Raw genomic sequence first — 21303 nt, forward strand, 5'->3', positions numbered from 1 at the left:
CTGTATGTGTGTGTATCTGTGCAGCTGTCCACCACTTGTGTGCAGGTGCCCAAGAAGGCCAGGAGGGGCTGTTGAATTCCCTGGAGTTGGAGTTATGGGAGGTTATGAGTCACCTGATGTGGAAGCTGGGAACCAAACTGGGGCCTCCAGAAGAACAGCAGACACTGAGCTGACCCAGCTCAACTGTGCACTCCCGGGGTCAGAGCCTCTCTGTGTCCCTGTCTCTCTTCCTTTCTTTCTTTCAAGATTCATTTGTTATATATAACTACACTGTAGCTGTTTTCAGACACACCAGAAGAGGGCATCAGATCTCATTTCAGATGGTTGTGAGCCACCATGTGGTTGCTGGGATTTGAACTCAGGACCTCTGGAAGAACAGTCAGTGCTCCTAACTGCTGAGCCATCTCTCCAGCCCCTCTCCTTCTAACTTATTTATTGAGTACAAACACACACAAGTCATGACACTCCTGCAGTGATCAGAGGACAATTTATAGGAGTGAGTTCTCTATTCTGGGGATTGAATTTGGATCATCTAGCTTGGTGGCAAGCATCTTCATGTGCTGAAAACCATCTTGCCAGCCCTTAATTTTTATTCTCTTTTCCTGCTCTCGGTCTCTGTCTTTCTTTGCTAGGGATTGAACCCAGGGCTTTGCATATACAGGCAAGCATGCTAACATTGAGCAGTACTTCAATCCCTAGATAATTCTGACTCCATAGGTCCCCCGACTTCTTACATAGTTAGCTTTAGAGAACTACGTATTATACTTTCTCTTTTTTTGCATATGACGTGATGCTGTTCAGAGTAGTAAGAAAGTAAAAGAACTATTTGTCTGTTTCTGCTCTAAAATTTTCAGACAGAGAAGAACCCAAAACAGAGCTAAGGTCAAGGTTATTGTCCTATGTGTGGTACCTTCTCTTTCCCCTCTCCCATTCTTTCCTTTCTTCACATCAAAGGCAGTCAGGAAGCTGAGGTACCATCCTCTGGGAGGGCTGGGTTGTCTATGAATGGAACCAGTCCTCTCATCTGACTTAGACATTTGTCTCACTGGACTGACTGCTTTGACACACCCCTGTTCCCTCTGCCCTATTTCTCCAACAGAAGAATATTTAGCTTCTGATTTCTGGACCCCGTCTCTAGTGAAATCCAGGCAGAGGGCCAGGCTGGGGTGCGGGAGCCCACAAGTCTCACAGGTGACTCAAATAGCAACCCCGGGAACACACATGCCTGGCAGAGGGTGACAGAACAGTAGGCTGTGGAAAGGGAGGGCACAGGGCCAACCCCAAGCTCAGAGGTGGCTTGCATGGAGGCTCCATGGTACCCCACTATGTGGAATGACTTGCCCTGGGCCCCAGAGGATGGGGCAAACTGGACTCGGGGAGACTGGTGCCCGTGCAGCAGCCCTAAGGAACGCACATGCAGGTGGTAGCCTTAAGGATTTGTAATTTTCCACAGCGTGTCTGCAACCGCTCAGAAGATTCACTGCACAGACGCTCCGAAGGGCAGGGCTGGGGTGGGGGAGGGGGCACATGTACAACATCTCAAGGAATCGTAGTTCATAAAGAGTCTGGACTGTTCCCGCCTTAGAAGCCTTGGGGAGAGAGGTGAGATTTACATGCTTCAAAAGCAGGGCTGTCTGCTGTCCAGGACCAGAGGTGCTGTTTGACAAACTTTCAGTTTTCAGGCCTGACAGGGCTCCACCTCAGACACCCGGTCCCTCTCAGATCCACAACCCGAGGGAGAGGTCTAGCTTTTGCATGACAAAAGTAGCCACCCTCCCCCTACTTGAGCAATCTGCCCATTGTCAGAGTTTCCTAATCCACATCCGTATCCTTCTCTGGGCAGTGGCTAATTGCCCAATTGCTGTATTTCCTCAACACGACCCTGAGGGCTGCTGGGAATCCACATCCAGGAAGGAGTCTTGGGAAACAGACCCTCTGTTTTTCTGTCTGCTTCTTACACTGCCCTGCCCCCATCCGGACCGGACCCTGATTTGTCTGAGTTCCCAAGCCGCCGGCGGGGCTGATGGCTGGCATCTGGCAATAAAGCCAGCAGCAGACAGTTTGAGGTGTGGGAAGAGCTGTGACCTCTGAGTTGGAGTGTCTGTGTACCAATCCTGTGCGACGATAGGAAGCTGTGGCCCCTCTGAGACGGTTTTCTCTGTACATCTACACTGTCTGGATGGTCAGTTTCTGCTCTGGGAGGTCTGATTCTACAAATTAACAGGGGAAAGAGGATGGCCTTGTCTAGACCAGTTCCTTCATTGGTACTGAACCTCTCCAGGCTCCTGCATTTCAGGGAGCGTCCCGAGCGTCCCCTAAATTGGGAAGAGGGCCAGGTCTTAGGCCAAATAATGACTGGGCAGCTCCGGTTCTGCCCTGGGCCCAATTCCGAATTCTGCTCTGTCCCAGGGCAGAAGCACCCAGAAGACCTCTAGGGAAGCAGGAATGTAGGAAAGAAAGGGTCCTCCACCTTCTACTATCATCTCTGTAATTGACCAAGACCTAGCTAATTCTGTAGCAGATCACTCTGGGTGCCGGAGAAGGCCTCAGACCCAACGTGTCCATGAGGTGGCGGTAGAGAGCCCCCCGTGTGCAAAAGCGAGTCAGGAAGACACCGGCCACAGACGCCGGTCTTGGGATAGAAGCCTATTGAACCACACAGCAAGACCTTGGGTGTTACATTTTGACACGAAGCCGGCTACGATAAGCCACAGGGTTTCCTCTTACCCACTGCAAGGGTGGTGGACTCTTGCATATTTATAACACACCAGCCCAGAGGAGTTTTCAGGGAGCTAAGAACTAAGGTTCTGCTCGCCTGTGAATGTGACACCTCTGTGCCGTTTGGCCGACTAAAGCCCCAGATGTTAGCATCCCATAAAGTCCCTTCCCTGTTAATCACTTGCAAAGGAAGGCAGCCGGCGTTCCTTTTGAAGAAAGCCATGTTTGTCAACCACCGAGGGCCTGTTTGGGCCGGATACAGAGTGGGGGTCTTATATTTCAGGGGATCCTCATTAGGAGACCTGAGCTCCAGAATGGGATTAGGCTTTGTTTTTTGTTTTGCTGTGCTAGGTAAGCACCCAGCCACTGAGCTACCCCCAGCCCCAAAATGAGACCTTTGAAGTCCTTCTGAGGCATTACCTAGTTTCCTTGGAAACAGAGGTGGGAGAGAAGAGAAAAGTGACTGAGAAGCAGCTCAGGTCATTGGTCTGTGACTCTGGGACTTCCCTCTCTGGGGCCAGCTGTCAGGATTTCTGTATTTCCTTATTTCAGCCTGCCTATCATGTGACCCCAAACTCTAAGTCATATATATCCAAATTACCCTAACTTTGTCACTCACTGTCTGCCCTTGGACAGGTCATGTAACAGTTTTATGCCTTGGTGTCCTCATCTATAAAGTGGAAATAATAACGCAAACCTCCCCACCAACCCCCCAGGTTACTGTCAGGATAAAGAGTTAGCAATGCCAGGCACACTAGTGCAAGCCTATGATCTCGGCACCAGAGAGGCTGAGGTAAGAGTACAAGGCTAGCCTGGACTACAAAATGAGACCCTGTCTCAAAACAAAACAACACACACACACACACACACACACACACACACACACACACACACACACACACCCTGCATACATGACTTATTAGCTATTATGATCAGGGACAGATTTTGTTTTTCTTTTCTTCGAAGTGGTAGAGATCAAAACCAAGGACTTGCAAACGCTAGGCAAATGCTGTACTGGAGACGAATACCCTCAGCCCTTTCAGAGTTGTTATTTCTGCTCCTCTTCCAAGTTCTAAGCCCACCCGTTTACTATTATAAACCTTCTACGTGTATGAATATGTACATGAGAATTCTCGAGCGCAAGCACGAGTGCGTGTGTGTGTGTGTGTGTGTGTGTGTGTGTGTGTGTGTGTGGTGACAGTTTGGGCTGTTATCCAGAGTCAGTGCTGCCCTTGATCCTAAGAGGGTTTTCTCTTCTATCAGGGCCGTCTGAGAAAGACAGAAATAGTTTTGATAGAACACAGGGCATACCCAGGGGCCAGTGTCCTCCACTGAGAAGGCAGAGGTGACTCCTGTCCACTAGGCCCTTTGGCTCTTAGCTCCTCCGTGGCTGTTGCTCACCTCCCATGAGTACCTAGGAACGGTTTCCCTTTGCACACACGTAGACATCTGAACCTAAGAGGCCTTGGGAGGTGCATGCATTATATCTGTACACCAAGGTCTCCTCTAACCGCATACTGTGACAGGTGACTGCGCTGATCTGACTAGTATCTGAAAGGCACACTTGAGACTAAAAACTGCCTTGTAAGGGCTGTGTGGATCCCATACTCTCAGCGTGGAATGGGGCCTGGCATACATGAGTACTCATACAATGTGATACATGTATCACGCATGCATATGTTATGTATTTGTTTTGAGACAGGGTCTTCCGTCATTGTCACCTGCTTCTTTGGGGGATTAAAATTGGATGATTAAAAAGAAGGCACCAAGAATCTATAAAATTTACCAAGCATCGAGACCCCAGCTGTTCTAAAATGGGAGCTGGGGGAAGTAGGGACAGTCAGGTGCCTGCAGCTCTAGACTGGACGTGCATCTGGGAAGATCTGGCCTCTGTTTGGAAGGTTCCTGTCCCTAAATTCTGTGGCATAAGCAAGACAGAAGCCTGAGCACTCGTGGTATGAGCCTAGTGGGTGAGCCTTCCCAGAAAGAATTGCTGTCTGAAAAGGCACATTCTGTAGTACTCTGAGGGCAGAGAGACATGGGCAGGCTTCATGTTACCTGAGACTGTGTTATGAAATCTCTAGCTAGCATCATCTATCCGCACTCTGGCATGGGAGGGTAGGATGGGATGAGGACCGAGGTGAACCTTGACTGACCCGTGGGGGTACAGTTCCTTTGACTGAGACGTCTGTGAAAGTGACCAGAGCCAGCTGGAATTCAGGACTCTGCTCCTTCTTTCCTTCTCCACGGACAAAACCTACACCTACACTGGCCTACGGAGAAGTCTTCAGGAATCTTAAACCGGTCTGGCATAGCTGCAGTTCTAGTGTGCAGGGGATGAAAAGAGGAGGATTGTCCCAAGTTTGGGGTCAGCCTGACCTAGACTCGATTCTGAAATTTACAGCCCAGCCATGGCTATGCAGGTTAATAGTACTTCAACAGCTGGTGAAAGAGACACTCCCCTCCCCAGCATCGCCCCCCCCCCGTAACTCTCTATCCCACAAAACAGACTGTGTGATATTGTCAAAATTCCTACAGGCGTAAACGGTAGTATTGAGAGGCAGCGACCCCAAAAGCCAGAAATCCCAGTCTGTGGGTCTTCCAGACAGCTCTCTGCCTTTTCTAGACAGCCCCTCCTCAGGGCTCAGGGGCTTGTCTCGTGCTGAGTTCCCAGGAGGTCCCAGGGGTGTGACCTTTCTTGTCCTTCCTCCCTGCCCCCCACCCCAGGGCTACCTATAAAGAAGGCCAGTACCAGCCCTCAGCAGATCATCTAGATCCCAAGGGCACTTTAGGGGCACGTATATCCCGTTCCTCCTGGGCAGCGCCATGCAGTCCCTGTGGCTTTGCTGGACACTCTGCATACTGCCCCTGGCTGGCCCTGGGGCAGCGGTGACTGAGGAACAGGTTCTGAGCAGTCTCCTGAAGCAGCTGCAGCTCAGCCAGGCCCCGGTCCTGGACAGAGTGGATGTGGAGGGGATGGCTATCCCTACCCATGTGAGCTCCCAGTATGTGGCCCTGCTGCAGGGAAGTCATGCTGACCGCTCCCGAGGCAAGAGGTTCAGCCAGAACTTTCGAGGTAAGCTTTTCCTGCTGTCCCTGGTCTTTAGACAGAGCAGACCGACCATACCCACTCTGGCAATGTGGCCCCTTTGTGTGTGTGTGTTGAGGGGTTCAAGCATGTACTGAGGACTCTCAAGGCCAGGAGGCGGTACCTCAGGCTAGAGTGACTGACAAGACCCGGACTCAGAAAAGGGGAGAGCAGGGAAAAGCAGGATCGTAGGGTAGGGGTAGGCATAGCAGGGGCCCAGTTCTTCTGGAGGCAGTAGTGTGACTTCTGGGGTCACCATCTAGGACCACCTGGGACAGGGTCTTGTGCTATAAACAATGACGTGGGTTACTGGTTGATACTACTTTGTGTTGAAAGCAACCAAAACTCTCAGCGTCCTGAGAACGGTGTAGCCTGCTGGGGAGCCTAGATGGAGCCTCTCCCTATTAGGACTGGGATCAGACCTAAAGAAAGTCAGATCCAAGGCCAGGCTCCTGTAAGAACCTGACTCTCTTCAGCTTCATTACTTCTGGGTCCCAAAGCTCTTTGTGCCTGGTTGGGTAGGTTTAGTGAACAAGCTCTTTCTGGAGATTTTAAGTAATTGGTTTTGCCCCGATCGCATCGAACTGAAAAGGCTCTGTCCTAGCCTACTCGGAGCACAGTGGCTCGGCCATCCTAGAGGTCTTGGGTACCTGTGCAGGCCGGGCTGACTCTGTCCTTGTCCACAGAGGTGGCAGGCAGGTTCCTGGTGTCAGAGACCTCCAGTCACCTGCTGGTGTTCGGCATGGAGCAGCGGCTGCCGCCTAACAGTGAGCTGGTGCAGGCCGTGCTGCGGCTGTTCCAGGAGCCCGTGCCCAGAACAGCTCTCCGGAGGCTTGAGAGGCTGCCCCCTCACAGTGCCCAAGCTCGGGTCACCATCGAGTGGCTGAGAGTCCGTGAGGATGGCTCCAACCGCACCGCCCTCATCGACTCCAGGTAGGGGATGGCTGGAGGAGGAGGAGTAGTAGTGTGTGTGTGTGTGTGTGTGTGTGTGTGTGTGTGTGTGTGTGTGTGTGTGTGTGTGTTGGTAGAGTTGGAAAGTGCAGGGCTCGACCCTGCAGGGGGAGGGGAGCAGCAGATGATAGGGGTGGGGCAGAACGGAACAGACTCCTCCAGGGCTTCCCTAACAGCGTGCCAGTTCCCTCGCCTGACGCGCGCTGCTGTGTCTCAGGCTCGTGTCCATCTACGAGAGCGGCTGGAAGGTCTTCGATGTGACCGAGGCTGTGAACTTCTGGCAGCAGCTGAGCCGGCCGAGGCAGCCGCTGCTGCTCCAGGTGTCGGTGCAGAGGGAGCATCTGGGACCGGGGACCTGGAGCGCACACAAGTTGGTCCGGTTCGCGGCGCAGGGGACGCCAGACGGCAAGGGCGAGCCACAGCTGGAACTGCACACGCTGGACCTCAAGGACTACGGGTAGGCTGGAGGTGGGGTGGCCAGGGATGCAATAGACCGGATCCTCCTCCCTCTCTGTCCCCCGCCCCGCCCCGGCCCGCCGAGTTTTTGTATCAGCTCAGGTGTGGACTGTGTAGGCTGCCCCAGGAGATGCATTCCTACCTATAATATTTTCTAGTGGTGCGTTTAGAAGTGGTATTATAATATTGAATTATAACATTCTATTTCCACTCTCCTCTTCATGATTAAGTCTTTGAAGGTTTTTAGCTTCAAGACAGGCGTTGGTGGCACATGCTTTTTAATCCTGCACTTGGAAGGGAGAGGCAGGCAGATCCCTGAGTTCAAAGGCCAGTCTGGTCTACAGAGGATAGCTAAAGCATGTGTGTGTTTGTGGGTGGTGTGTGTTTGTGTAGTGCATATGTATGTGTGGTGTCTCTGTGTGGTGTGTGTTTATGTGGTGTATGTGTGTGGTGTGTGTGGTACGTGTTTATGTGGGGCATGTATGTGTATGTGGTGTGTATATGTGTGGTGTGCATGTGTCTATATGTATGTTATGATATATATGTGTATGTATATGTGGTATGTGTGTGTGGTGTGCATATGTGTGGTATGTATATGTGTTGTGTGTATGTGTGAGTATATGTGTGGTGTGTATATGTGTGTTTATATGGTGTGTGTGTATGTTTGGTGTGTGGTACATGTGTGCACGTGTGGTGTGTGTATATGTGTGGTGTACATATGCATGTGTATGGTATGTGTGTATATGTGTGTGTATGGTGCGTATGTGTGTGGTGTGCATGTGTGAGTGTGGTATGTATGTGTGTGTGGTGTGTATGTGTGTGGTGTGCATGTGTGTATGTGTGTGTGGTATGCTTGTTCCACAGTAGGCATGTGGTGGTCAAAGGATGACTTTGAATATCAGTGTCTACCTTAGGTCTTGTTTGAGAGAGGGGCTCCTTGTTACTTAGCATGCGGCTTGGCTGCAAGCTTCTGGGGGTTCTCCTGTCTGCACCTTCTATTATGCTTTAGGGGCATAGAGATTACCGAGGCCCACTACACTGCTGGCCCTCTGTGGACACTGGGGATTTGAACTTAGGCTGGTCTCATATTTGTCACTTCCCCATTGAGCAATCTGCCCAGTTCTCGTTTTGTATTTTGAGACGAGGGTCTTGTATGACTCAAGCTGCTCGTGAGTTCTCTACATAGCTCAGGATGACTATGAACTATCGATCTTCCGACCTTCACCTCCCTAGTGCTGGGACTACAGGCATGTATCACCTGGTCCAGCAGCACGCACTTTTTTTTTTTTTAAAGATTTATTTATTTATTTATTTATTTATTATATATGAGTACACTGTAGCTGTCTTCAGATACACCAGAAGAGGGCATCGGATCTCTTTACAGATGGTTGTGAGCCACCATGTGGTTGCTGGGAATTGAACTCATGACCTCTGGAAGAACAGTTGGGTGCTCTTAACCACTGAGCCATCTCTCCAGCCCGCAGCACGCACTTTTAACAAGCTTTTCGGTATTCTTGTTTAGATTTTTTTGAGACAGGGTCTCACTGTGTAGCTGGCCTGGAACTCATGCAGATCAGATTGGCCTCAAATGTACAGGTTGATCTGTCTCTGTTTCCCAAGTGCAAGGGGATTAACGGCAGGCATCGCCATGCTGGACTTTATTAGGTATTGTAGGTAACCAAGTATGGTTCAAAGCTTACAGGAGGGTGTGCATAGGGCATAGGTACAGGCTATACTATTTTGGTATCTCTGGGCTTTCTGGAGGCCATCTCCCATGGACACTGGACACTGAGGACAAGTGGGGAATGCTTAAGACCAGGCCTTTGTCATGAAGTTAGGCTCTATTTTGCTCTGCTTTTCGTGGGCCCTCTGTCACATCACTGAACACCTTTGGGTCTCAGTGTCCTCAGGTATAACAAGGCTAAGACTAGAACTTCCTTCAGGAGTCTTCTGAAGATGGAGTATAAATATCACCTGAGGGGTTGGGGATTTGGCTCAGTGGAAGAGCGCTTGCCTAGCAAGCGCAAGGCCCTGGGTTCGGTCCCCAGCTCCGAAAAAAAAGAAAAGAAAAAAAAAATATCACCTGAGATAACACGTAGGCCATACATGGCCCTGGCACACCAAGACCTTTAGTAACCAGTAGCTTACTTTATGTTGTAGACATTTATTTGTTTTTTTTTTTTCTTCTTTTCTTTTTTTGGAGCTGGGGACCGAACCCAGGGCCTTGCGCATGCTAGGCAAGCGCTCTACCACTGAGCTAAATCCCCAACCCCCATTTATTTGTTCTTTAACCTTCATATTCTTTGAATACCTTAGGAAATGGCTGGTAGGACTCCCTCCCAGATGCTCTTGACCTCTGCCCTGTCAGGTGACTTTTGATCTCTCACCCCTATAGAGCTCAAGGCAATTGTGACCCCGAGACACCAGTGACTGAAGGCACCCGATGCTGTCGCAAGGAGATGTACCTGGACCTGCAGGGGATGAAGTGGGCTGAGAACTGGATCCTAGAACCCCCAGGGTTCCTCATTTATGAATGTGTGGGCAGTTGCCGGCAGCTGCCAGAGTCTCTGACCATCGGGTGGCCATTTCTGGGGCCTCGGCAGTGTGTGGCCTCAGAGATGACTTCCCTGCCCATGATTGTCAGCATAAAGGAGGACGGCAAGACCAGGCCTCAAGTGGTCAGCCTGCCCAACATGAGGGTGCAGACTTGTAGCTGTGCCTCGGATGGGGCGCTCATACCTAGGGGGATAGATCTGTAGTGCCGTATCTACAGTTTTTTTTTTTTTCTTTTTCTTTTCTTTTCTTTTTTTCAGAGCTGGGGACCGAACCCAGGGCCTTGCGCTTGCTAGGCAAGCGCTCTACCACTGAGCTAAATCCCCAACCCCGTGTCTACAGCTTTATTGTCCTAACTTAGTACCCACACTTTATCTTTGCCCTACAGTCCTTGTCCATCACTCAGCTTAAGCACTTACATGAGTGAATCACGTCACTCCAGTAGGACACCCCAGCTCCACTTAGCAGAGGACATGGTTATGTGGTGAGAACGTTCCCAGCTGAGTCTGTCTTCTGGCCAATTCTCAGCTAACTGTGTAACAAAACCCTATGGTGAGAACAGGGGAATCAAAGCTAATTTACTCTCACACAGTGATTGCTGGGGACAGCATACCATGGCAGAGACTGCCCACAGCAGGCTGCAATGGAGTCATCTCAGAAGCTCACAGCAGCTCCTTGTATAAAAGGATGGCATCTGGGACCAGCCATCTGAAATAAGGGACAGCCCCCAGTAGGCCAGGATGGAGACATCTCAGTAGCCCTCTGCAGCTCTTTGTAAAAAACAGTTGTTCCCATTTTGCCTAACCTTAGCCCTGGATAACGGCTGTATAGGTTTCATTTGTACCTGACTGCTTTTCAGTTGGCCTTGGTGTGCAAAATTATTCTACTATATCTGACTCCCTTCTCCTGCTCTGGTGAATTTTGTGAAACTAGATGTTCCTCGATGTAATGATTCTTAAACAATTAAAAACGGAGGCATAGGACACAGCACAGCACAGTCCCAATGGCCCGGGTACATGCTGTGTGCTCTCCTCTTGGAAACAATGTAATAACTTCACAATGGTAGTTCCGGATTAATGTTTGACTTGCAAGGAAAGTTTGAAGAAATCATTAGAAAATGAAATAGAGCCAACACTGGGACCCCAAGGAAGGTAAAAGTTATTGAAGTTAGGAAATAAGTTTTACATAACATTTGAGAGTGGTTCCTGGATAAGGAAGTATAGAATAAATAAAATGATATACTAGTAAAACTAAGTCAGAACAATGGAACTCTGAGGAGAGTCATTGTGTGCAATGTGCAGAAGCAGAAAGCCAGAGGAACTGCTGAGTTAAGGGTTAACTCAACTCTTTCTGGCCACTGCCTGGCAACTTTGGCCATGTCATTTATCATTGAAACTTCACAGGAAAATGCAGGTAGTGACCTCGGAGCTCTGAAGTAAAATAAATCAAAAGTTAAAGTTTAATAATGATAAGTTTGCAACTATGATTATTTGGCCACAGGCCTGGGAATTGGGGAAGCTTGAAACTTTGGGGAACAATTATAATTCTTGATTCTTTGTGGAATGTGGCTATTCTTTTGAATTTGATTTGGCAATGATTATACAATGTCTGTTTATTCTACCTGCTTCTGGAGTAACAAGAAAAGACTGGGGCAAGAAACAGGCATATGAGAGAGTGAGCGAGTGGAGAGAGAGTGGTGTGTGCATGAGGTGTGCATGGGGTGAGTGTGGGGCAAGTGGAGAGAGTGTGAGGAGAGTGTATGGAGAGGGTGTGTGTGAGTGAAAGGGGAACACACAGAGGGGTGTGGGAGTGTTGAGGCTGGAGATAAGAAAAGCTCACAAGAGAAAGCAGTATTCGAAGGAGAATTCGGAATAGGTGCATCCTCAAGCTGTGGACGACAGAGAGAGAGAGAGAGAGAAAGAGAGAGAGAGAGAGAGAGAGAGAGAGAGAGAGAGAGAGAGAGAGAGAGAGAACGTGCTTGAGCCTTGAAATTTTGCCTGGCGATTTGTACCAGAAAAGTTGTCTGTGTCTGTTTATTATGTGCCTTCCAGAGATCCCTGCTTCCAGCTGAGAACTCGGATCCTGTGTCCAGGCTGGACCTAGACAAGTGATATTTAAATTCATTCACACAAAACAAACAGAAGAATTCCAACAAGCCCTAGATAGGAGGATATCTGGAAAGAGCCCACGAGGTATTGACCTATTCCAGACTTTTTTTTTCCTCTTGAGACGAGGTCTCAATACGTAGCCCAGGATGGTCTCAAACTCAAAACTACTCCTGCTCTGCTTCCCAAGTGCTGACTTAAAGGCATTCACTATCATGATCAGCCCGCTGTAGGTTTTTACGAGTAGTCTGAGGCCCTCGTTCTAAGAGTACTAAAGGCAGGGAGAAGGGCTATAGGCTGGGACACTGGTCAGGAAGTCAAATATTTAGCTTCCAGAACTGACCACAAGCAGGCGTCTCAAGGCAATACAGAAGCCTACGAGTTACTCAATTGGCTTAAAAAGGAGCAGAGGGCTTCAACTCTGAAGCTTCATGGCCTCAGGGAGCAGACAGCTTCTAACATTACGTGCTACTCCAGAGTCAGCATGGCCCAGGTGTGTTTAATGTCCCCCTAGAGAACTACCTTCAGAAAGTGTATGCATGGACAGGATGCTTTCTATATTTAGCAAAAAAAGAAACATAAATAATCTGATGAAACAAAATTAAAGGGACGCTTTACACAGTGTCTTACCTCATTTTGAGGACTCTCAACAGAAGGGGATGATGGGTAATGATGGCAACAAGATCGGAAGATGGGGGATAACCAAAGTCTCTCAAGTTTGGAAGCTTGAAGGCCACAGTAGCTAAGTTTAAATTCCCCATGCAGCTCTCATTTGAAATATTAGTTTGAATAGTTGCATAAGCTTCCTCTTTAGAAAGTATTTTGTCCCTTGCCATGGAGAGGAGGATATGGTTGTGTGGTAAGCAAGCATTTGTGGAGCTTGGCTAGGCAACAATGTGTCTATCATGTGTGTTGTCGGTTAAATCTTTGTAACCGAAGCCAGGCAGGGTGGCACACACCTTTAACCTCCAGGAGGTAGAGGCAGGTGGATCTCTCTGAGTTTGAAGCCAGCCTGGTCTACAAAGCAAATTTTATAGGACGGCCAGGGCTGTTATAAGGAGAAACTCTGTATCAAAGTCTTAAAAATAAATTCTTGTAACTAATGCACAGAGACTAGTCCTTTGTATCTTGACTAGAGTATTTATGTGCTAGACTGGTTTTTTAATTTTTTTAAAGCCATCCTTGGGGACGGGGAGATGGCTAAGCACTGGCTACGCTTCCAGGGGATCCAGGTTCAATTCCTAACACACAGAATGGCAACTCACAATCGTGTGTCACTCAATTTCCACAGGATCCAACATTGTCTTCTGGCCTCTGTGGGTACCAGGCATGCACATGATACACAGGTATACATGCACACACATTACCCGCCCACATCAATGAAAACACTTTTTGAAGCAATTCGTCCCACGGCTGGACATCAAGAACAGCAGATTCCTTGTTAAGAGCAAGGGAAGAGTAGAGATTAAATAAATATACTTTTCCCGGCTGGTTTTGCTGGTGCCTTTGTTGCTGGAGTCTACAGCCATTTCTAGCTCCTTAACACTAGGTGGCGCTCTGAACTAGAGTTTGCAAATAACGCTGCTATTGCTCTAGTAGCCGAGCAAACCCTGGTAAAGCCAAACTTGTCAGTCTTTCTTTGGTCTGTCTGCATTTCCTTTTTTTTTTTTTTTTTTTTTTTTTTCGGAGTTGGGGACCGAACCCAGGGCCTTGTTCTTGCTAGGCAAGTGCTCTACCGCTGAGCTAAATCCCCAACCCCCACCCCTTTTTTTAATAGGGTCTTTGTAGCCCTGGCTGTCATGGAACTCACTTTGTAGACCATGCTGGCCTGGAACTTCGAGATCTGTCTGCCTCTGCCTCAGAGGACTGGGTCTAACGGCTTGTGTGGCCTGTGGCCCAGCCTACTCCAGTCTACACTTAACCACACTACATGTCATTGGTTTGCGCCACATGGTTACAAAATCCAAAGGTAAAAAGTTTCATCAGTTTTATCTATAAAATTATTGTTTATTTTAATCTCTTCTATGTATGAAATAGTCTTGTCTCATTCTTAATTTTTTGTTTGTTTGAGACAGGGTCCCAAGGCAGGGTGTATAGCCAAGAGTGACCTTGAACTTTTGACCCTCTCAAATGCTGGGATTGCACCATTTCACTGGGTTATGCAGTAGAGAGAAGGAGCCTGATCCTTCATAAATGCTACCTACTGAGCTATATTCCCAGCCTTCCTACAATAAACTGGAATTTTAATTCATTTTTTGAGGCAGGATTTCTTCCGTCATATATCCCAGAATGGCCTGGAACTTTCAAACCTCCTGCCTATGCCTCCAGACCGATGCCATTACAAGATCTGCACAACCAAACCATCCTAGCTTATCCCGCTGAACTGCTCTAACAAAAACAGCAAGACTAAAATCTATTTTAAGATGTCCTCATTGTTGGGGGGAAAATGTCATATTGGTCCTCCCTAGGTGGTGAGACTGAAGTCGGTGCTGAAGTACAGGTCAGTGCTCAGCCCCATGCCCGATGTGTAAAAGCCTGGCTTCCATCTGAAGTACTGAAAAGGTAAAAAAAAAAAAAAAAAAGGACAGCTTTCTACTGAATCTAATCTTGGAGTGATAGCCGAAGGTGAGGGAGGGCAGGCTGCTAGAGACTGGCCATCTGCCTCGCTGGAGGCACCTCAGTATTCCGTCTCATCGCCTAGATCTTCCTAGTCATCCGAAGGGGCAGGCCTGTGACTTAGGATAAGACTAGAGGAAGGCCCGGAGGCCCTGATAGAAATAACGTTGGGGGCTGGAGAGATGGCTCAGTGGTTAAAAGCACAGATTACTCTTCCAGAGGTCCTGAGTTCAAATCCCAGCAACCACATGGTGGCTCACAACCATCTGCAATGAGATCTGATTCCCTCTTCTGGTGTGTCTGAAGCCAGCGACAGTGTACTCATATACAGAAAATAAATCTTTAAAAAAAAAAAAGAAAAGAAAATAAATTGTTTAAAAAAAAAAAAAAAAAAAAAAAAAGAAATAACGTTGGGGGGCGGAGAACATAGGAGGAGGGGGGGAGGAGGTTGAATTCGTTTTCCTATTGGCTGGGAGGTGAGTACAGGAAGGGGAGAACACCTTTGAGACAGACGCCAGCCGTGAGGACACCCAAGCAGGACAGCAGGGTCAGAGTCGGGCCCTTGGTGGGGCGGGTGGGGGTGGGGTGAGGAGGTAGGCGTAGGCATTCTTCTACCTCACTGTAACAGACTACAAGAAGGCAGATAGAGTGCAAGCTGTTTGCGCTTCTGGGAAGACTGGTAGGAAGGTCCTAGAGCTTAGGAACTTAAGCCCAGCCCGGCAACAAAGCAATACTCTAGGGGTTGGGTATTTAGCTCAGTGGTAGAGCACTTGCCTAGCAAGTGCAAGGCCCTGGGTTCGGTCCCCAGCTCCGGGGGGAAAAAAAAAAAAAAAAAGACTCATTCACCCAAAGCAATACTCTAGCCAAAAACAAAACAAAACAAAACAACAACAAAAAAAAAACTTTCCAGTTTAGCAGTTTGTTCACCACAGTATCCCCAGAACCTGGCTCAATGGGTACATCCATGAGTGGAATAAATACACGTTAAAATCTTGTATAAAATAACGTTTCGGTGGCATTGGGGAACTGCTTATGATTTGTATACTATAGAAATTTACTTATACACCCCTATAATCCCATCCCTCAAGAGGATGAGGATGTGACAGGAAAGTCACTAGTTCGGGACCAGCCTGTACGTGAGACACTCTCCAAAAGTCAAACTCAACCTGCAACTGTTCCAGCGCCCTCCGATGTGTCTGGGCATGTTTGGAGAATCTTCCTGGAATAAACACTACAATACGAGTGGAAGAGAGACGTCAGCGGTGATCCGAAGTCAGGACCGCTCCTGAAAGGCTTCGATGCTGGGTCTCTTTTAGATACTCTAAAACCACAAGGTAGGGTGGGCAGACAGGCAAGGCGTTACAGAAACCAAAGTGCCAGTCGTTTCTCATCGTCTCAGCTGTTTCTCCAGGTCATTCTGTTCTGGGTAGCAAGAAAAGTCATTTTGAGCAAACAGGCAGTACAAGCAGGGCTTTAAGGAAATCAATAAATAAACCAAGAAATCACGATATAGTAATTCATCTTTTCTACCTAGTTCTACTTCGGAAGGAGCATGCTGAAGCAGGCTTGCTGTAGCCTGGTGTCCATGTGAGGTTCATCTCTAATAGGCGTTTTGGAGATCTCACTCCTGGATCAGCGTTAGAAGCCAACTCTTCTAACCAGGAATCCCCAGCGTCCCAGGCAGGTCCAGGCAGACAGGGTCCAGCGGAGCTACAGGTTCCACCCGCCGCGCGAGCAGGAGGCGGGCTCACGGCCTGACGGCGCTTCCGATTGGGCCTCACCTAGATTCTAGCCTCGGATTGGTTGCTTGGGACACGTGGCCAACCGGAGGCTGCGTATTTGGCGGTGGATGCTCTGGGATTCTTAGGGCCTGTCTAACAGTTTGTCCAGTGCATCCCGGTTTGAAAGCTGTTGCGAGCAATTCGGATCCGTCTTTTTCCACGCGCAGACACTGAGCCCCGGATTCCCAGAGTCTCGGGGTCGGCGCTCGCCGGGATCCTGCAGCCATGAGCGTGGGTTTCATCGGCGCGGGCCAGCTGGCCTGTGCTCTAGCGCGGGGCTTCACGGCCGCGGGTGAGCGCGTGGTCAGCCCTCCCTCTCACCAGAGTGGGTGGGTGGGTGAGTGAGTGAATGTGAATGGATGGTAGATTTGCAGCCATTTACGTGGAGCATAGCGTCGGAGGCCCGCACTGGTGGAGCTGCTGTGGGCTTCCATTGTGGGCTGCATGATTGGGCCATGATCCACAGCTGAAAAACTTTGTTCTCTGCAGGCGTCCTGTCGGCTCACAAGATAATAGCCAGCTCCCCGGAAATGGACCTGCCCACGGTGTCTGCGCTCAGGGTAGGCGGGATGGAGGGGAGTGAGCAAGAGGTAGAGGACCTGGGGAAAAAACAAAACAAAACAAAACGTCACCTGAGATGCCCGGAGACTGGCTGACTCTGACCCTCCCCAGGGGAGGTCATCTTTATAAGCCCTGCACCTTCTCAGAGGCAGCCTTGTGTGGTGGGAGCCCCCAGGCAAAGTTAGTTCCAGACACTGGTGTGAAAGGAGGCATATAAGAAAGATTCTTTTTGTTTGTTAGTTTGCTTTGCTCTGAATTCACTGCATAGTCCGTGTTGGCGTCTCAGTCCGGAAAATACTGCTTCAGTTTCCCAAGCGTTGGGATTACAGGCGTAAGTCACCCAGTGAGGCAGAAATATTATTATTTTCTTCATTGATTATCTGTGTTTAGTCAACCACTCAGAGGCTTTTCCTCATTTTCTGTAGCCCTTTGCTATTGAAAATGACAGGGTCGGGAAAGGACTTGGTGAGTTACTTAGTTTCTCTCAATAAAGCTTAAGGTCCGGAGACTTATAACATCTGGCCAGTGTGGGACAGGTCAGGCAGCTCATGTTTGTGCCTAGTAGGCTCATGTCTCCAACTCTGTAGGGCCCTGATACTCACCTCAGAGCCCTAGAGGGAGCCCTGTGGAGGCTTGTTACTCTGGTAAACAGCTGCTAGGTTGGGAGTGGGCTTTGCAGCTCTGCTCCCAGACTGTGGGTGCTGACATTTCGCCTCTCTCCCTGAGCTCTTTACACCAGTTCTCACATGGCAGAGAGGTATGAGGTTTCTGGGTTGAGGGAGCAGCCGCTTTTCTGGCTCCATTGTGGAGAAGTTTGCCAAGTAACATCTGTACTTAACTTGCCCAGTGGCAGGAAAGGAAAACTGTCATTTGGGGTTAGTCCCTGGAGCCCCGAAGGCACAGAAGAGAGTGTTGGCTGCACTGGCAGAGAGGGTTGGCTGTTCCATGGGTGGCATGGGGCTCAGCCATATTACCAAGCACTACTGACAGGGTTAACCTCCTCCTGCAGAAGATGGGTGTGAATCTGACCCGAAGCAATAAGGACACGGTGCGGCACAGTGACGTCCTGTTCCTGGCTGTGAAGCCCCACATTATCCCTTTCATCCTGGATGAGATCGGGGCTGACGTGCAGGAGAGGCACATCGTGGTCTCCTGTGCGGCTGGCGTCACCATCAGTTCTGTGGAGAAGGTGCTGACTCCCGGGTGTCCGTGTGTGAGGGGAGGGATGGCCTGGGAGTGGCTGCTGATGGTGACCTGGGGGAGCTGTGCCCCCTGGACACTCATTTGGCTTGCTGTCCTCCTCTAGAAGCTGATGGCTTTCCAGCCAGCCCCCAAAGTGATCCGCTGCATGACCAACACGCCTGTGGTGGTCCGAGAGGGGGCCACTGTGTACGCCACAGGCACCCATGCTCTGGTGGAAGATGGGAAGCTTCTGGAGCAGCTGATGAGCAGTGTGGGCTTCTGCACAGAGGTGGAGGAAGACCTCATAGATGCTATCACCGGGCTCAGCGGCAGCGGGCCCGCCTACGTGAGTGGTCCTCACCTGCCCATTGGCTTGCAGGAATAGGAGGGGCTGGGGGCGGGGGAGGGGGCAGCTGGCACGTCTCTTGGACACGACTGGCTGGTGGAAGGTGCTGACCTTTAGGATTCGTTCCAGTCGTCAGAGAAAGCAGCCTCTGGGGTGTGGTGCGTGGATGCTCGTTTCCCAGGGTTCAGAGGGTATCTCCACAGGCGTTTATGGCCCTGGATGCGCTGGCAGACGGCGGGGTGAAGATGGGCGTGCCACGGCGCCTGGCAGTCCGACTGGGAGCTCAGGCGTTGCTGGTTCGTGTGTTTGCGTGTTTGGTTTTAGGGTTGTGTTTTGGGGGTGGGGGGCGGCACTGAGCTGGGCGTAGGCTGGGTCTAATTCTTTTTCTTTGTGCCTCAGGGAGCAGCTAAGATGCTGCTGGATTCAGAGGACCATCCGGGCCAGCTCAAGGACAACGTCTGCTCCCCTGGGGGGGCCACCATCCATGCCCTGCACTTCCTGGAGAGTGGGGGCTTCCGCTCTCTGCTCATCAATGCAGTTGAGGCCTCCTGTATTCGAACAAGGTGCGCGAGGCCCCGCTCTCCCCAGACTGAGTTCTTCCGTTTCCAGCCTACCCTGGGGTGGGCTGCTGTTACTCCTGAAGGTTTCACGAGTGGTCTGTCCTCTGTTGGTTATCATGGTTTCAAGCTTCCTTTGGCCAAGGGTTTGCTACCTTTCCTTTACTTAGTTTCTTATCACACTCCTGATGGCTATGATTAGCTTTGATTTGTAGATGGGGACATTCAAGATCTAACTGTTCAATGGTGGAGGTGGGATTCAACTCCTGACTGACTTCAAGCCCTATAACTTCCTATACTTTTTTTCTTGTGTGGTCACAGATATCACTGAAACATGTAGCTAGCTTTAATTGCACGAGATGACTGATACCCCCTGTTAGTTAAATAGGACTCTTGGGAAGCTTGGAGCTCCTCTGGTTTGAGAGCCCAAGTCTTGGTGGTGTCAGGCTGAGAGTCTGGGGCTCTATATCTGGGGAAGGTGGGGGAGGCTCAAAGCTCTGGCTCCGAGGTTTATCAGCTTCCTGATGGGGCTTTGTTTACAGAGAGCTGCAGTCCATGGCTGACCAAGAAAAGGTGTCCCCTGCCGCCCTTAAGAAGACCCTCCTGGACAGAGTGAAGCTGGAGTCACCCACGGTGTCCACGCTGGCCCCACCCAGCTCAGGGAAACTCCTTACAAGAAACCCTGCCCAGGGAAGCAAGAGGGAGTGAGGAGTCGTCTGTGGGGTGTCCCTGTCCCCTGTAGTACAGGGAGGGCAGGCTTAGGTCTGGGGGTGAAAGCTGCTTAGTCTGTTCACCTGGTGCCACCAAGTCCTTCTCTTGTCCTGTGGCAGAAGGCGCTCTGAAGAGGCAGCTGATGCCAGAAGCTAGAGAGCCCAGCGTGCCTCTCTGAGAGAGGCGGAGGCCCTGGAGTCTGCATCCCCCTCAACAGAAGTCTGTGGAGAACTTTAGTTAGATCCAAGGGTGGTTCAGTTTGACCTCCAGGTGAGGTGAGAGGAAACAGGAATCCTCTGAATTAAAAACGTGCAAAAGAAGCATGTGGCTGGGTGTTGCAGGTGGATGTGGGGAATCCCAAGACCTTTTCGCTTAGCTCTTCTGTACAGGTGTCACCTAGAAGGTGATGTTCTGGGCTAGTTTGAGCTGCTTTAATAAAGAGCTTATTTATTTTTGAGTTCTAGTCTCACTGGGTAGCCCAGGCTGGCCTTGACTTGTGGCAATCCTCTTGCTTCTGCCTGTTTTCTTCCTTCCTTCCTTCCTTCCTTCCTTCCTTCCTTCCTTCCTCCCTTCCTTCCTTCCTTCCTTCCTTTTTCTTTCAAAGGGTTTCTCTGTAATCCTGACTGTCCTGGAACTCACTCTATAGATCAGACTGGCCTCTAACCTTGAATTCACAGAGATCTGACTGCCTTTGCCTCCTCAAGTGCTAGGATAAAAAGTGTGCTCCACCCCCACCCCAACAAGCTTTTTCTTTACTTTTTTTTTTTTTTTTCCAGAGCTGGGGACCGAACCCAGGGCCTTGAGCTTGCTAGGCAGGCGCTCTACCACTGAGCTAAATCCCCAACCCCTTTTTCTTTACTTTTAAGTCACTGTCTTAGTTACTTTTTCTATTGCTGCCATCAGACAACATGACCAAGGCAACTTGGAGAAGGAACAGTTTGTCTTGGGCTTGCGATTTTGAGGGTTCGAGTCCTTGCTAGCAGAGCTGAGGCCTGGTAGCAGGAACAGCTGAGAGCTCAGGGAGAGGGAGGGCTAACCCCTGAGCCTCAAAGCCCATCCCTGGTGCCAACTTCCTCCAGCAAAGCCACACCTCCTAATCTTTCCCACACAGACATCAACTAGGGAGCAAGAATTCAAATTCTCAAGACTTGGAGAGAAAGCTCACTCAAACTACCATAGTCATATTCTGGGCCTCCCTGTGAGGCAGCACCATACAAGGGTGGGAAGGAAGGATGAGGGGTAAGGAACCAGGCCCTGAGAGCCTAAGTGACTAACCTACCCCCAGGGTTAGATGTGCCACACAAGTGGTGGCAGGGAAGAGCCAGTGTCAGCCAGCAGCCGTCCTTGCTGCCCAGTGCAAGAATGTATCCTCCTTCTCCTCACTTGATAAGACGGCAAGGTCTCGTGGGGCCATCCGTCTTCAGCTACTGACTCTCCAACTTGTCAGAAGCCAAGACCAGTGCACTGCCCACACAGACTGCCTGTGGCCTGTTCCAGGCTCCCCATGGCCTCCCAGGACTCTGCAGCCAACCCGGAGCAGCCTTCAACCACCACTGAACACAGATTTTCTGAGGGCCCCAGAAAATGTTTACCAATTTTTTAAAACATTTTTTAATAAGGATTTATTTATTATATATAAAAGTACACTGTAGGGGTTGGGGATTTAGCTCAGTGGTAG

At 49.8% G+C, this 21303-nt stretch overlaps 2 protein-coding genes across 2 annotated transcripts; both read left to right on the forward strand.

Annotated features, from left to right (window-relative positions):
* Positions 1–5486: 5486 nt before the first annotated feature.
* On the forward strand, positions 5487–10160 carry LOC116911721 (left-right determination factor 2). The gene is made up of 4 exons (XM_032915694.1): positions 5487–5794; positions 6493–6739; positions 6975–7214; positions 9609–10160. The coding sequence occupies exons 1-4, from the start codon at positions 5545–5547 to the stop codon at positions 9970–9972; spliced, it is 1101 nt and encodes a 366-aa protein (XP_032771585.1). The 5' UTR covers positions 5487–5544; the 3' UTR covers positions 9973–10160.
* Positions 10161–16317: 6157 nt separating this feature from the next.
* Positions 16318–20082, forward strand: Pycr2 (pyrroline-5-carboxylate reductase 2). Its single transcript, XM_032915488.1, has 7 exons — positions 16318–16560; positions 16758–16828; positions 17839–18018; positions 18136–18357; positions 18561–18653; positions 18757–18920; positions 19457–20082. Exons 1-7 carry the CDS (start codon positions 16494–16496, stop codon positions 19620–19622), a joined length of 963 nt encoding a protein of 320 aa, XP_032771379.1. The 5' UTR covers positions 16318–16493; the 3' UTR covers positions 19623–20082.
* The last annotated feature ends 1221 nt before the right edge of the window (positions 20083–21303 follow it).

The sequence above is a fragment of the Rattus rattus genome, chromosome 10 (genome assembly GCF_011064425.1).
Source record: "Rattus rattus isolate New Zealand chromosome 10, Rrattus_CSIRO_v1, whole genome shotgun sequence".
NCBI lineage: Eukaryota > Metazoa > Chordata > Mammalia > Rodentia > Muridae > Rattus > Rattus rattus.